Source organism: Prionailurus bengalensis, chromosome D1, assembly GCF_016509475.1.
Source record: "Prionailurus bengalensis isolate Pbe53 chromosome D1, Fcat_Pben_1.1_paternal_pri, whole genome shotgun sequence".
Classification (NCBI taxonomy): Eukaryota; Metazoa; Chordata; class Mammalia; order Carnivora; family Felidae; genus Prionailurus; species Prionailurus bengalensis.
The window spans coordinates 7,360,368-7,374,063 of record NC_057346.1 but is presented as its reverse complement, the minus strand read 5'-3'; the positions used below and the strand labels follow the sequence as shown (position 1 = coordinate 7,374,063).

General features: G+C 38.7%; 1 protein-coding gene across 1 annotated transcript in view; it reads right to left on the bottom strand.

Annotated features, from left to right (window-relative positions):
• The window catches only part of DDX10 (DEAD-box helicase 10), a 281,218-nt gene that overhangs the window by 98,572 nt on the left and 168,950 nt on the right, over positions 1–13,696 (bottom strand). Inside the window, exon 16 of the mRNA XM_043579268.1 lies at positions 8,774–8,830. Within this exon, the coding sequence (XP_043435203.1) occupies positions 8,774–8,830 (57 nt within the window). The remainder of the gene's footprint in view (positions 1–8,773; positions 8,831–13,696) is intronic.

Sequence of the window (13,696 nt, the reverse complement as noted above, 5' to 3'; positions counted from 1 at the left end):
TACATATGCACATATATACCCACACATGTATATACACATACGTATGTGTAAGAGAGAGAGAGAGAGAGAGAGAGAGAGAGAGAGAGAGAGAGAGCACGAACACACAAGCTCTTTTTCTGGCACCTTATTCAAATGTGTTTTGAGTCTATTTTTCCTAAAATTGTATCTGCTTATAACATTTTATTTTACAAGTTTTATAAAAGAAACAACATTCTTTAAAAAGTATTAAAAGAAATACCTGAATTAGTCATTAAAATTCTGTCTCGAATTAACCTGTTATTTATTGCATTGCAAGTTTAAAAGCAACAAGTCTGACTTGTCTGAAAATTTTGATCATCTTCTCAAGGTTCACAGCTTGCACAGGATGGGTTTATGATCACCCTTCATCTTAACACCCACTGCACAACTCTCAGTGGTCATGAGTCAGGAGGTAGAGACTGGCTTGCATCTGAGTCCTAGCTCTCTAACAGTCTAAGCACATTTGAATTAGGTTCTAATTATTCAGGCAACCCATGTTCACAACCACCAAATACAATATTCACCATGACACTGCCAACAGTGAAGCTGTACCAGAATTGCTGTTCTATAAACTTGGTATAAGTTAATGGATTTGTTTGTAGTGGTGATGAATAAACGAAAAGGGGGAAGGAAGGAGCAGCAATCTGAAGAGCCCTGGGTGTCATGGGTACATTCAGTCTGGCAAAAATTTAAATCAGTAGAGTGCAACTCCACTCTATTCTATGGGTACAGTCTCTGTGTTTCAATTTTTTTTTTTAACGTTTATTTATTTTTGAGACAGAGAGAGACAGACCATGAACGGGGGAGGGGCAGAGAGAGAGGGAGACACAGAACCAGAAGCAGGCTCCAGGCTCTGAGCCATCAGCCCAGAGCCCAACGCGGGGCTCGAACTCACGGACTGCGAGATGGTGACCTGAGCTGAAGTCGGATGCTTAACCGACTGAGCCACCCGGGCGCCCCCAGTCTCTGTGTTTCAAGAAGGCTATGACTGACACAGCATTAACATGTAAATGCTAACTTTAAGAATGAATATACCTGCATTTCCTTACATATTCAATAAATATTTATAAGCATTTACTACCTGCCAGCTACTAGGAAAACTCTCAATTCCTCATCTCAAAGAGTTTACAGGTTAGCAATGAGAGTCAAAACCACCAAGAATTAAGGCAAAACAGTGTACAAAAAGGTAGTAGGGCAGAAAGAAATGCTTAACTCTGCCTGAAGGGGGCAGGACAGTCTTCAAAACAATCTTTTTAATGTTTATTTTTGACACAGAGAGAGAGACAGAGTGTGAGCAGCGGAGGAGGACCGAAAGAGGGATACAGAATCTGAAGCAGGCTGCAGGCTCTGAGCTGTCACTAAAGAGCCTGATCCAGGGCTCGAACCCATGAACCATGAGATCATGACCTGAGCCGAAGTCGGACACTCAACCGACTGAGCCACTCAGGTGCCCCAGGACAGTCTTCAAAAAGGAAACAGTACCTAGAAGGAAGAAGCAGCGAAGGTGAGGACATCCCACGGAGAGGGGAAATTTGTATAAAAGAAGTAAAGGAGAATATGGCATGTTTAACTGATCTGCATGGCCCAAAATAATGGTAATCTACTTCATAATAGTTCATTCATATGAAAAGAGTTTATTACTGGGATTATGGTGATTTACAGAAACTAACAGGAAATTAACACTATTCTGTATCTGCCAATGATTATATATCTAACTGGTCTTTTTCTTAGTACCTACTGTAAGATGAACTAAATGTAGACACTAAGAGCAATTTCATGAGGAAATCTGTTTACGTGTAATTTCTGCTTTAGGTTTTAAGATTCTCATATGTGAATACTCTTTACTACCTTGGAAATGAGGTGACCGTATGGCCCAATGCTTAAGTATCAAGGCTTTGAAGTCCTGTGAAGTAGACAGGAGTCTAGGCTCTGCCATTATCCTAGCCATGTGATCTTGAGAAAGTTGCATAAACATCCTAAGCCTCAACTTCCTCATTTACAAAATGAAGATAATAATACCAGTTAACTCACAGTGCTATTTGTGAAGATTAAAGCAGTAATACACAAAGAGCATTTAATCACAGTACTTGTAACATAGCAGGCAGTCAATGAATGACAGCCGCTACTATTGTTATGCTTTACAATGTTCATAAAAATTGTACCCCAAACTCACGTTCCTATTACGATTCTTAAGTATGCTACAGGAAAAAGAAGGGATAGTCTTTATAAAAATTGCTTGATATACTTAACACTGGTGCTATTGAAACTTTCAATATTCCTTGGGTTTCAGTCTTTAAAAAGTGTTGAGATTGTGACTGAGAGCATAGTGTCAATAACTTCCTTATTCCTGTGATACCTTAAATAAATCTAAGAAAATTCTAAACTACATGCACTGCTCTTTGTTATTTCCTATATTGTTATACTGGGGGAAGGGACTTTAAGGGAGAATGAAAAACACACACGTAAGCACCCAGAGACCTGGGGTCTGGCCAGGTTTTCTTGTTATTTAACTGTAAGATCTCGGAAGAATCACCTATTCATAAAAACTCTTCACTTCCTCACATGAAAAATAATGATTTGGAATAGAAGAGTCTTCTCTTCAAAGGTCTGTATTCTGAGATGAGGATAGGGAGGTGGGAATGGAGAGTAAGTGTTTACTGGGCACCGATTTTCATCCAGGCTGAGAAGGTTCTAGAAATGGGTACTGGTGGTGGTTGCACAGCAGTGTGAATACAATTGATGCCAAACATTACACTTAAAGATGGTTAAAATAGTGAATCTTATGTGTATTTTATAGCAATAAAAAATATTTTAAAAGAATTTTTAAGTTTGTGCCTGTATCCCAGTAAGCCATTCACTCACCCATTCAGTCAGTCATCAAATATTTATCGAGAGCTCATCATGAAACAAGCACTGTGATGGAGACACCATGAACAAGACTTAGAGCTGAGCAGGAAGACACATACACAGACATGTATCCAAGTAAGTGCCATGAACCATCGGATGCTTTATACAGGAGAATAGAGTGCAAGTTATAAAAGCAGAAGTCCATTTTACCTGAGGTGATCGGAAAGTCCGCATAAAAGGGAGAACCCATAAGCTGAGTCTTAAAAGAACACATGTATTCACCATGTGGAAGAGATCATAGCCAGCAGGATTCTTTCTCCCATACTTAACTTTAAATCTTCACGACTAGAGAACAATTCTCTGACAAGAAAACACTGAAACTATCTCTCAAGTGATCCAAGATAGTTAAAAGTTCAAATTTAGTAATCCCTTCTTCTTCATTACCAAGAAGGATAGAGAAATAGAGAGAGAGAGAGAGAGAGACAGAGAGACAGAGAGACAGAGAGAGAGAGACAGAGAGAGAGAGACAGAGAAAGAGACAGAAGAGAAAGGAAAGGTAGGGAGGGGTGGGGAAGAGAGAAAAAGGAAGGGAGTGAAAAGAACAGAATCATTATATTAATATTCCCACAAACCAAACCAACACTAGAATCACAGTAAAAGCTAAACTTCCTTGGGTATTCATTGTTCACTTAGGTAGATATTAATGGGAAAAAAGCATGTCATCTAAAAGACTCAGTGCTATTTATTTAAAAAGGAGAAGGACAACATAATGGGTCTTATAATAGCACTAAAACAAGGTACTATTTGAGCAATTTGCCTAGAGAAACAGAATGACTCATTTAGGGCACCATTAAATAAGTGATTATATCAGAGCAGCAGAGGGCACCCTAGAAAGGTTCAAGTCCCTTCAGATGTGAGAGCAATTTACTTTCACAGAGGACCTTTGCTTTCTCTGGGAACTGGGACTATAAACAAACTTATGTTTCCATTATCTTGTTTTTAATTTTATCAAAACTTCTTTGGTTTAAAATAAACTGACCCTCTAAAGCCCTTGAAATTCTAACTGTATTAAAAACAAAGAAATGGACCAGTAAAATTTCAATACTATGAAATGCCAGAAAAAAAAAAAAAAAAGGAGGGGGGGTGGTGGATGGAAGGTTTATATGAAATACACAGAATGAGGAGAAATTTTCCCCAAAATCAAAATTTTTAATTTAGTGTCAGACAATAAAACACTACCAAAAAGAAATAAAAACAAAGGCTTAGGACCTAGGAATGACCATTACCAACATTTATTAACTTGTATTAGTAGCTCTGTAAGGAAAGATAATCCTTTAAGACATGGGAGAAAACAAAAGAGTTATCCACGAATGTTGAGAAAGGCTGTGGATCCCTATCAGGAACAGCAGTGAGTACAATGCATACATTTTTGTTAGGTATCTCGGCTCAGATCAAGATTACATGGGACCACAAAAATGTAAGCATGATTAAAAGTGACTATGTCATATACACCCTTCATTTTATATGTGGCGAGAAGAAGCCAGAAAGGGAAACGACATGTCAGGTGTCACCCAGCAACAATGGACACAGCCTACCTTCTAGTGTCAGTTCAGAGGTCTACCTTAACTCATCGGATTTGCTATTAGTCTTTTCTATGAACAGCTATTAGCCCACATATATAAATCAGGTTTCTTTTAAAGAAAAACAGTATAAAATAAAAGGGGTAAAGAGTAACATACTGAAGCAGCATGGGGCAATAACAGTAACAGGATCCAGAGAGCTTGAGTAGACATACTATTTCTGCCACCAAGGAAGCCAGTGATGGGAGTAAGTCATTTACTTTCTGTTAGCCTTAATTTATTTGAGTACTGCTAAAATATTAAGTATATATTTAAGTAGAACCATTATTTCAAATAAAAGCTTAGTATACATGAAGAAAAACATGGAGCTGCTCTGACTGAAGTCAAAATGGTAGCCCAGAGTCCTGCCCCACATACCTCCAACAGACACCTAGGCTATTCGATGTACTACTTAAAACTCAAACTACTGGAGCAGGTCAGTGGAGGCCATCCTCTTAAATGTCATGAACCAAGAAAAGTCCAAAAAGATTTTGAAGGATTGACTTTGTCGAGAAATGATGATTCTTAAAATCATCATTATATTTCATAAATAAAAAGACAATCCAAAGCAAAAACAATAGAATGTTCTACCAAAGTGAATAAATGCAGCTTTGCTATGTGAAACTATCAGTGGCTAGAAAAAAAAGATAATTATAGACCAAAAGATTAGAAAATCACTCCAGACCATCTCTCAGGTCTACTCATGTTCTAAAGTTATACAACTCCTATTTCTTTGCATCCTATGTCCTCAAAGAACTAATCAGACCACCTGAGGTATCCAAAGAACTGTTTTCTAAGACCACTATTTGTTAAGCAAATAAGTAAAGTGTCCCAGGGTCACTAAAGTTAAAAAAAAAAAAAAGCAATAAAAACTAGAGAAAAATTAAGCTAAAGTTTACTAGTATAAAACTTCACACTCATAGGGCATTTTAGTTATTTTAATAGAATTTTCCCCACACCTAAAAAATAACAACTACCAAAGCATGTGTAATATACTCTCAAGCAACACCTAACTTTCCATCATTTAAGTGCCTGTGAGCTATTTCCTACTCTTTATTCCTTCATAGTCATTGTTTAGTTTTATCAACCTCATACTTCTGTTTAATAAATTCTACTTTCTTTTCAAAAGCAGCATAGCACAGAGATATTTCCGGGGATCTATTTCTTCAAGTTTCAGCACTGTTGTTCTTTTCTTTACGTTTCTGTATAATCACTGCAGACACTGGAGGTTAGTACAAGCACTTGTGACTATCAGAGTAACAGGAGGGAAGCTGAAGGAAGGGGTGAGGCTGCATTTCCAGGATTATGGAACCTCCCTGAACCTCAAGAGACATGTGGTCTATTGATCATTGCTACACCTGCCTGTTTCATCTCTTAGCTTAAAATTTCTAAGTTATAAGAACACACACATCCTGTCAAAGTAAAAAGTCCATTTTGCAGTTCAAATATTTCTCTGCTGAACAAAGTTTTGATACTCACAACACTTCCATACTCCAAATCATTAAGTACTGGGTTCCCAGAAAACCTCAAGAGTTTGAAGTTCATGTTTCTTTCCTACTCTTGGCACTGCACATAACATTTTCTAGGCAAGTCGTACATCTGTCTTTTAACAAAGAGTTCCATCAGAATGCTGAGAGGTCCATTCCGACTGGGTTTCACTGCACTCCATCTTTCAAGCAACTTTTCCTAGTAATATTTTCTATGTCGGAAGAGAGAACCACCAACCATCATTTATAAAACTGAAAACCACACATTATCATTAAGCTTTCACCTTTTTGGGAAATAAAGACAAATCCATTAATTTTCACTTGAATGCTTTTTTTTGCCAGTTAAAAAAATACGTATTCTGTCTTCTATGTTCCTCCTTGTATGGCATGGTATTTGCCAAATGGAGCACAAAACCAGGCACAAAGAGCCATGGGCATCTCCCTTTCTCGCACAGTCAGTGGCCTGCAGACTCTTCACAGAGCTCTGGCCAGGTGACACTACATGTCCTGGTACAGTAGGTCTGAGAAGACCACTTCCTCTCACCACTAAGGCATCGTCTAGATATCTTGCAGGCTGAGTAACTGAAAGATGCTCTAGCCTGAAGCTGAACAAAGGGCCTCAGAAGACAGAGCCACAAGTCACACAATGATTACAAGGAACCATACTCAAGAGGGGATAAAATCTACTCTAACACTGACTCATCCATCATTTAAAGCACCCGCACAAAGACAATAAGGAAATCTGGTAATTCACACCAGGCATTTCTTCTTAGACATTACAGAAGATAGGGCCATCACCCCTTTTTTCCACCGTCTCTCTAAATTAGATCTTCCGGTTCTATTTCCAAAGGGCACCTGAAAACCCATGAGAATCCCCATCCTGCCGCTTTCATTTGAAAAGCAGCAGGGCACAAAAAGGCTGACCCAAGCTAACTCCTCAGGCTCCGATGGTCAGCCTGAATCTGCCACAGCTGCCAGCCCTTGCTGTCTCACGGGAACGCTGGAGGCCTGGCTACAAACAGCCGCTTGCCCCTCTGCTAGAATCACTCCTACAGGAGGCCTGCCGCCTTGGAGCACGCAGTCGAGGTCGTGAAAGGGAGGCAGTTCTACCACCCAGAGCGGGAGTGAAGCATACCCTCTGTCTACTGAGCACTTCTGACCGAGCAGCAGAGCCATGGTGGCCACAGAGCCTCTTCTGTTTGTTTCCAGGATGAGCCTTACTGGTCAGACAGAAATGAGGTGTCTTCATTTCTTGTCACATGCCAGGTAACAGATGATGAACATTCACGGGGGTAGAAAGTGGAAGGGTGGGCTGAGCTGGAGGAGTTCATTTTAGAGAACTGCCCCAATAAGAAAAACCGAACTGACAGTGTTTCCAGCTTTATGCTTAGTTCCCCGCTGGCACAGTACCAAATCCAAACACATACACCAACTCCCAAAAAAATAAGAGGCACAAGAGGCAGGCCCACAGGTGAGAGCAACTTCTTATGATTTAAACCACTACAACAGGTGAAGCACACATTGTCAACAACAACAACAACAACAACAACAACAAAAACATTTTAGTAATATACACGAATATGTGTGAATCCACACAAAGGAAATATAGTAACCAAGCTTTCTTTTGGCTCCAGATTACATCTTTCATTTCATAATTTTATATGCAGAAAAGAGAGCTTCTCAGTGAAATAAAGTAAGTTTAGTTTTATGATGAACATGCAATATTCATATGTATCAAATGCTTTTGTTAGATTTAAAGTTTTCTTCTTAAATTTAAATTTTTCCCACGACAGCCCCGAAGATGTAATTTCTATGCCGTGACAGTTCACGTCTGCATTTTAAAAGCATATGCAGAATCCACCACCTGATTTCGCAGTCAGGCCACACACACAATGGCTCTCGTTTTCGGGCACGTCTGAAGACAGAGTGATATTTAATACTGAATATAAACAGTCTTTTCATCTTACTCTGCAGAGTAATTGCTTCCCACTTCAGAATTATAAAATGAGTTATCATCTCTGACTTGCTAAGTGCTATGGCCAGCATGGAAAAAATGACAAAGAATATTATGGGCTTATTCAAGGGAGTCAGATCTTTGCTAACTGCCAAGAGGAAATCATGGCTAGTCAGGCATAGCACAGTGAGATACGGCATGAGAAATAACATACGTTACCGGGTCCTGGTTCTAGCAAATCATTTGTGCTCAATGACCTCAGAATGTAGAAGCTGAACCATTCTGAGTGTCCAACACACCAGATAAAAACTATAGCTGCACATGGATGGTGTTCACAACAGTACGTACATAAGCGATACTGTGCTGTCTGTTTATAGGATACACTAAAGGTACCCGATATGGAGTGCTCTCCCCTAGCTTCTAGGAGTTGAAGTGAAGCAATCAGTGCTCTCAGAGTCATCTACTATGAAGCTGGGTCCACACAGCTGTCTGCCTAGTCAAAAGACGACAGAGTGTAAAATCCTGCCAAGCTTGGTCCACAAAGCCAACCTTCTCCCGTATTTAACAGGCACAAAATAGAATGGGAAAAGGTGGCAGGAGCAGTAGGGCAAAGGCCAGCAAACAAATTATCTTATGCATTTTTCATCCTGCATCACACAGGAAAGAAATAATTGGAGAAAGTAAATGACAAGGACACATGGACTTATATCCAATTTGAACGTCATGATATACAGATAAATATAAAAATGCATACGGACAAGCAGAATATTTAAATCCCATTCAATGTCAATATTTAAATCCCATTCAATGTTACCAACATTTTTCTCATAAAAAATATCAATCCTTACCTTTGCCTGTCTCTTACTGGCTTCTCTTCTGGCTTCCCTTTCCTTCAGTCTTTTCTCCTACAAGAACAAGGGGGAATTAGCAGCATATAAACTTTGATTACATGTAAATCAGACTACACATTCTTGACTTTTTTTTTTTAAGCCAACTGATACCTAGCATTCATTTTTCAATAAATACTTACTGAATGCCCTCGATGGGAATGGCGTAAGTTATCATAATCATTAAGATGTGGAGACAGACCATAGTTCTACCACCTGCTAGCTGTGCAATCTGGGGCAACTTATTTGCATTTTGTAACTCTCATTTTCTCACTGAAACATGAAGATAACAGGAACACACATTTCCTAAAACTGGTGTTAAGAATTATATAAAATACTATACATAAGTGCTTAGCACCATGTCCAACATATAACGGGTACACAATCAATGTCAGCTATTAGAATAAATAGGAAAAAAATGCATTCATGGTATTTCCCTTTTCCTCTATCTAAAGCAAAATCTATAAGGATATGAAATCTGTTCTTAGGAAAGTGGCTACATTTTCTCAAACAGATAACAGAAATTCATTCCTACAAAGCTTGTTATTTTATTATATTGTTTTATAATTGCTCCATTAGTTTTCCAATGATCGTAAGTAGGCACAAAACACAACACTGACATTTTTTAAAGTAAGGAAAAAATTAGTATGCACAATAAATTAGTATGCACAATATTAAAATTCAAAACAAAACAACCCAGCTGAAGTTGAAAATAGTTTTCTTTTAAATAAAAACAACCTCTTTTTCCCTTCAAAAACAAAGTGTTAAAATAATAAAAAGGCTCGTCTTGGGAAGTCTGAGTGGCTCAGTCAGTTAAGTGTCTGACTTTGGATCAGGTCATGATCCTACAGTTCATGAGTTCGAGCCCCGTGTCGGCTCTGTGCTGACAGCTCGGAGCCTGGAGTCTGCTTCGGGGTCTGTGTCTCCCTTTCTCTCTGCCCCTCACGTGCTCACACTCTGTCTCTGTCTACAAAACAGGCTACAAAATAGATGAAAGTAGCAAAATAATATTAAAGAAAAGGATTTACAACAACTAATCATCACGCTTAGTTTGAGAGTTGGCTGTAGTTTGTGGATGCACGTATCTGTAATATCATCCCTCTTCTCTCTTACACACGCTTCAGTTCTATGTCCTACAAAAAGAAGTTTCTGGGTTTTTGAAGGTCACAGTGACTTTCAAGTGCTATGCTGCTCAAACTTATTTTAAAACTAAAGCTACATAAAATATAGGCGTGCAAAACATCAAATAACGAGAGTGATGAAACTGAACTTTTATAAAAACATATGCCCATTAACACACCATTATTACATTGTATTTCTTACAAACACTAATACCTCTGAATTAAACAGCAGTATATTAGGCATTTTACACATACTTTTTAAGCTATTTAAAAAAACTTTGCAAGTATTATTCTTTCCATTTCATAGATGAAAAAACTGAACCAAGGTGATTAAGTAACATCTGGGATCACACAGCCAGCCAATGATGAAGCTTAGACTAAAACCAGGTCTAAGGAGCCAACATCCTCACTCTCTCAACCCCAGGACACTTCCCCCCCTTCCCTCCTTCAATTCCAGCACACCTCTCCCCACTCTCCCCTCCATTAGAAAGCATACTTGTTTTGTGGATGCATAGTGTTTTTGTCTTATCAACATGTTCAAGACAAATATTCCATTTCTTTTTTTATGAATAATGGTCTGCTACCGTATGGGTCTTTTCATCCTAATAGCATTTTTCCCCCCCGATAGCATTTTGTGGACATTATCTAATTAATTTTTGCCAGTATCTGTGCAGAGGGGGAAAAAGAAGATAATTAACCACATTTAACAGTCACACAAATTTTTGTTGTAATTATTCAGTAACTGGCCTTCTCCCAACGCATTAGAGGATCTGAAAATGGCACTTCAAAGTTCCAAACAATAACCTCAATATGTTCACATTGGAAAAACCCTTTCTATTCAAGTAAACATAATTTCCACTCTGGCCCTTTTTGTCTAGTCATTTTAATCTAGCAGAAAAGAACATATTGACAATTTTCCACTGCTAAGGAACTCCAGTATTACTTCATTATCGTCAAGGAAGGACATTATAAATTTCAAATTTTACCTGGCCACCAGAATTCACATGGGCATACAAATGGGCTAATTTTTCCTTGCAACATTTCTACCACAAGTCCCAGATGCATGAGGGACATCCAAAACCTTTAAAATAGGGAGTGACCACGAGCAGGACATGGAGCTTAAGTATAAATAAAAAGAACTTTCAATACTCGGTGAAACATAAGGAAAATTAGAAAACTTTTCCTTCTTATCTTAAAAAGCTATTACCACTCTACCTGAAAAGAGAAGGGGGTAAACATCAGTCTTCAAACAGAGGAAAAAACAGAGGGGCGCCTGGGTGGCTTAGTCGGTTGAGCATCCGACTTCAGCTCAGGTCACGATCTCGCGGTCCGCGAGTTCGAGCCCCGCGTCGGGCTCTGGGCTGATGGCTCAGAGCCTGGAGCCTGCTTCCGATTCTGTGTCTCCCTCTCTCTCTGCCCCTCCCCCGTTCATGCTGTGTCTCTCTCTGTCTCAAAAATAAATAAATGTTAAAAAATTAAAAAAAAAAACAAAAAACAGAAAGTAGAATTTATGGTAATCCAAAATTTAGGAAATGGATATAAGAAGAAAGTACATTTTTTCCTTTACTAAGGCAGGAAAAAATTTCTTTTTAAAAATATATACATATGATTTATAGATGTTAAAAATGGCAAGACAAAAAGATAAAGGTTGGAGTACAATGACTTTTATTTTAATAAAATAATTAAATTTTATTAGACTGAGCAATTGAGGTTCTCCCTCTCTCTTAATTTTTTGTGGTTCAAATGTTTCAAATCCTTTATTTTCCTATTTCATTTTTGAGGACACATTGGTAGCAAAAGCTATTTTATGCCACACAAAAATAAGGCAACATCTTATCTTTAGTCTTACCATCCTACAAATGATTAAATGTAAGAAGAGCGTGAAATTCAATAATAGAAACCAAATACACAAGGGATAGGAAAACAGAAAAATCACATTTCAAGGTACAAAACACCCTCTTTACAGATGTTATTATACCTCTTGTGGCTTCTCACAAACTATAGATCCCTAGCCTCCAGAAAAGCAAATACCATGAAGTATGAATTTCATCAGCAGACAGGACTACGTTATTTAAATCATTTCATTCAATGCAATCTTGGAAATTCACAGATTTGGAAATACAACTCAGGAGCTAGTGGAAGCATCAGCTATTTGAATGAGTATCAGGTGACTGTGTCAGTTTGGTAAGGAATCAATTTCCCAGCTGTCAGAGAGAGCAGCAGGAGACATCTATCCTTCTTTCAGTATTACATGAACCTCTTTTTCAGGGAAGAAAATTGGCTCAACAGAAGTGAATAAAAGAATGATTACAAAGATTTCTGGCCCTGAAGACACCCCCTACCCTACAACAACAAAATCCCAGTTAACCTAAATCCTTCCCAGGGACTCCGAACAAAGCAAGGTTCTCTGATCTGTTCCCTCTTCCGTATATAAATCTGTAACAACTCCAACAAGGATATGAAGACAGGGAGAAAAGTAAGTATATCTGGAAACATCTGCTGAGCTACTATGTGCCAAGCCCCATGGTGGGCTTCTAAGGGTTGGCCAAACAGTCTAGTTCCCCTGGTCTTTTTAATCTATGGCCTGGCCTTGTCTGACATATTGATCACATTAGCACCAAGCTCCGCCCATGGTCCTTAACTACAATCTCCAGCCATTAACCATCAATCTAACAACCACCACCTCACCTCTCAAACATCATATGGTGTTTAGGAAAAAAAAATCGCATGATCCCACTTTATTTCAACAATAAAAAATAGAGATGATAAACAGCTCAAAGACTTGCCATGCAGTTGATGAGATCTATGCAATTTTGAGTATTTAAATGTCTTATTTTGGATACTGAATATGAAGGAGGGCCCATGTATCAAGCTGCTGAACTGAGTATCACAAAATGGTATAAGCTCTTTGGAATATAAAGAGAAACCTCTCAGGCAGACATCTCTAAATCAGAAAGGTTCCACAGTAACGGGCTGGCTCCTTTTCTAAATAGATTTTTTTTTAAATGTTTATTTTTGAGACAGAGAGAGACAGCATGAATGGGGGAGGGTCAGAGAAAGAGGGAGACACAGAATCTGAAACAGACTCTAAGCTCTGAGCTGTCAGCACAGAGCCCGACGCAGGGCTCGAACTCACGGACTTGGAGATCATGACCTGAGCCAAAGTCGGACGCTTAACCGACTGAGCCACCCAGGCGCCCCAGGGCTCCTTTTTTATAGTACGCTTTGCTGTGATGGTAGTAGGAAGGGCTGAAACTGGAAAAGGGATGGGGATATACAAAAAGAGGATCTCCTTTCCTCCCCTGAAAGTAAGCTTTATTCATTAAGTCCAATTTGGAATTAAGCACCAGATGTTTAGTCCCTTATTCTCATGATGACATTGCTGACAACAGTAAAATTTCTTAAGGTCATCTGAGCCAGACCAGTCTTCGACAAGGCCTTAGGCTCTTAGACTCACAATTACTTAAAAATGGACTCTGGTGCTAGTAATTATATAGATATTGAATGAACACTCAAGCAAAGACATTATTAGTATTGGGTCCTAAACTAAGCTACTAACCACCACGCTTACTTTATTCCTTAATGTATTTGACAACAATGGCCTTGCTCTGGAAACATGAACAATTTCCATTATTTGTCATTCCTTCCTCAAAATCCACCACTCCTATTCTCACCCTTTCATTCACTGCTTCAGAGTTAGCTGTTGTGAGAGAAGGCCTGATGGTTTAAGGTAGTTCAAACAGAACGAATAGTTAAAAAAAGA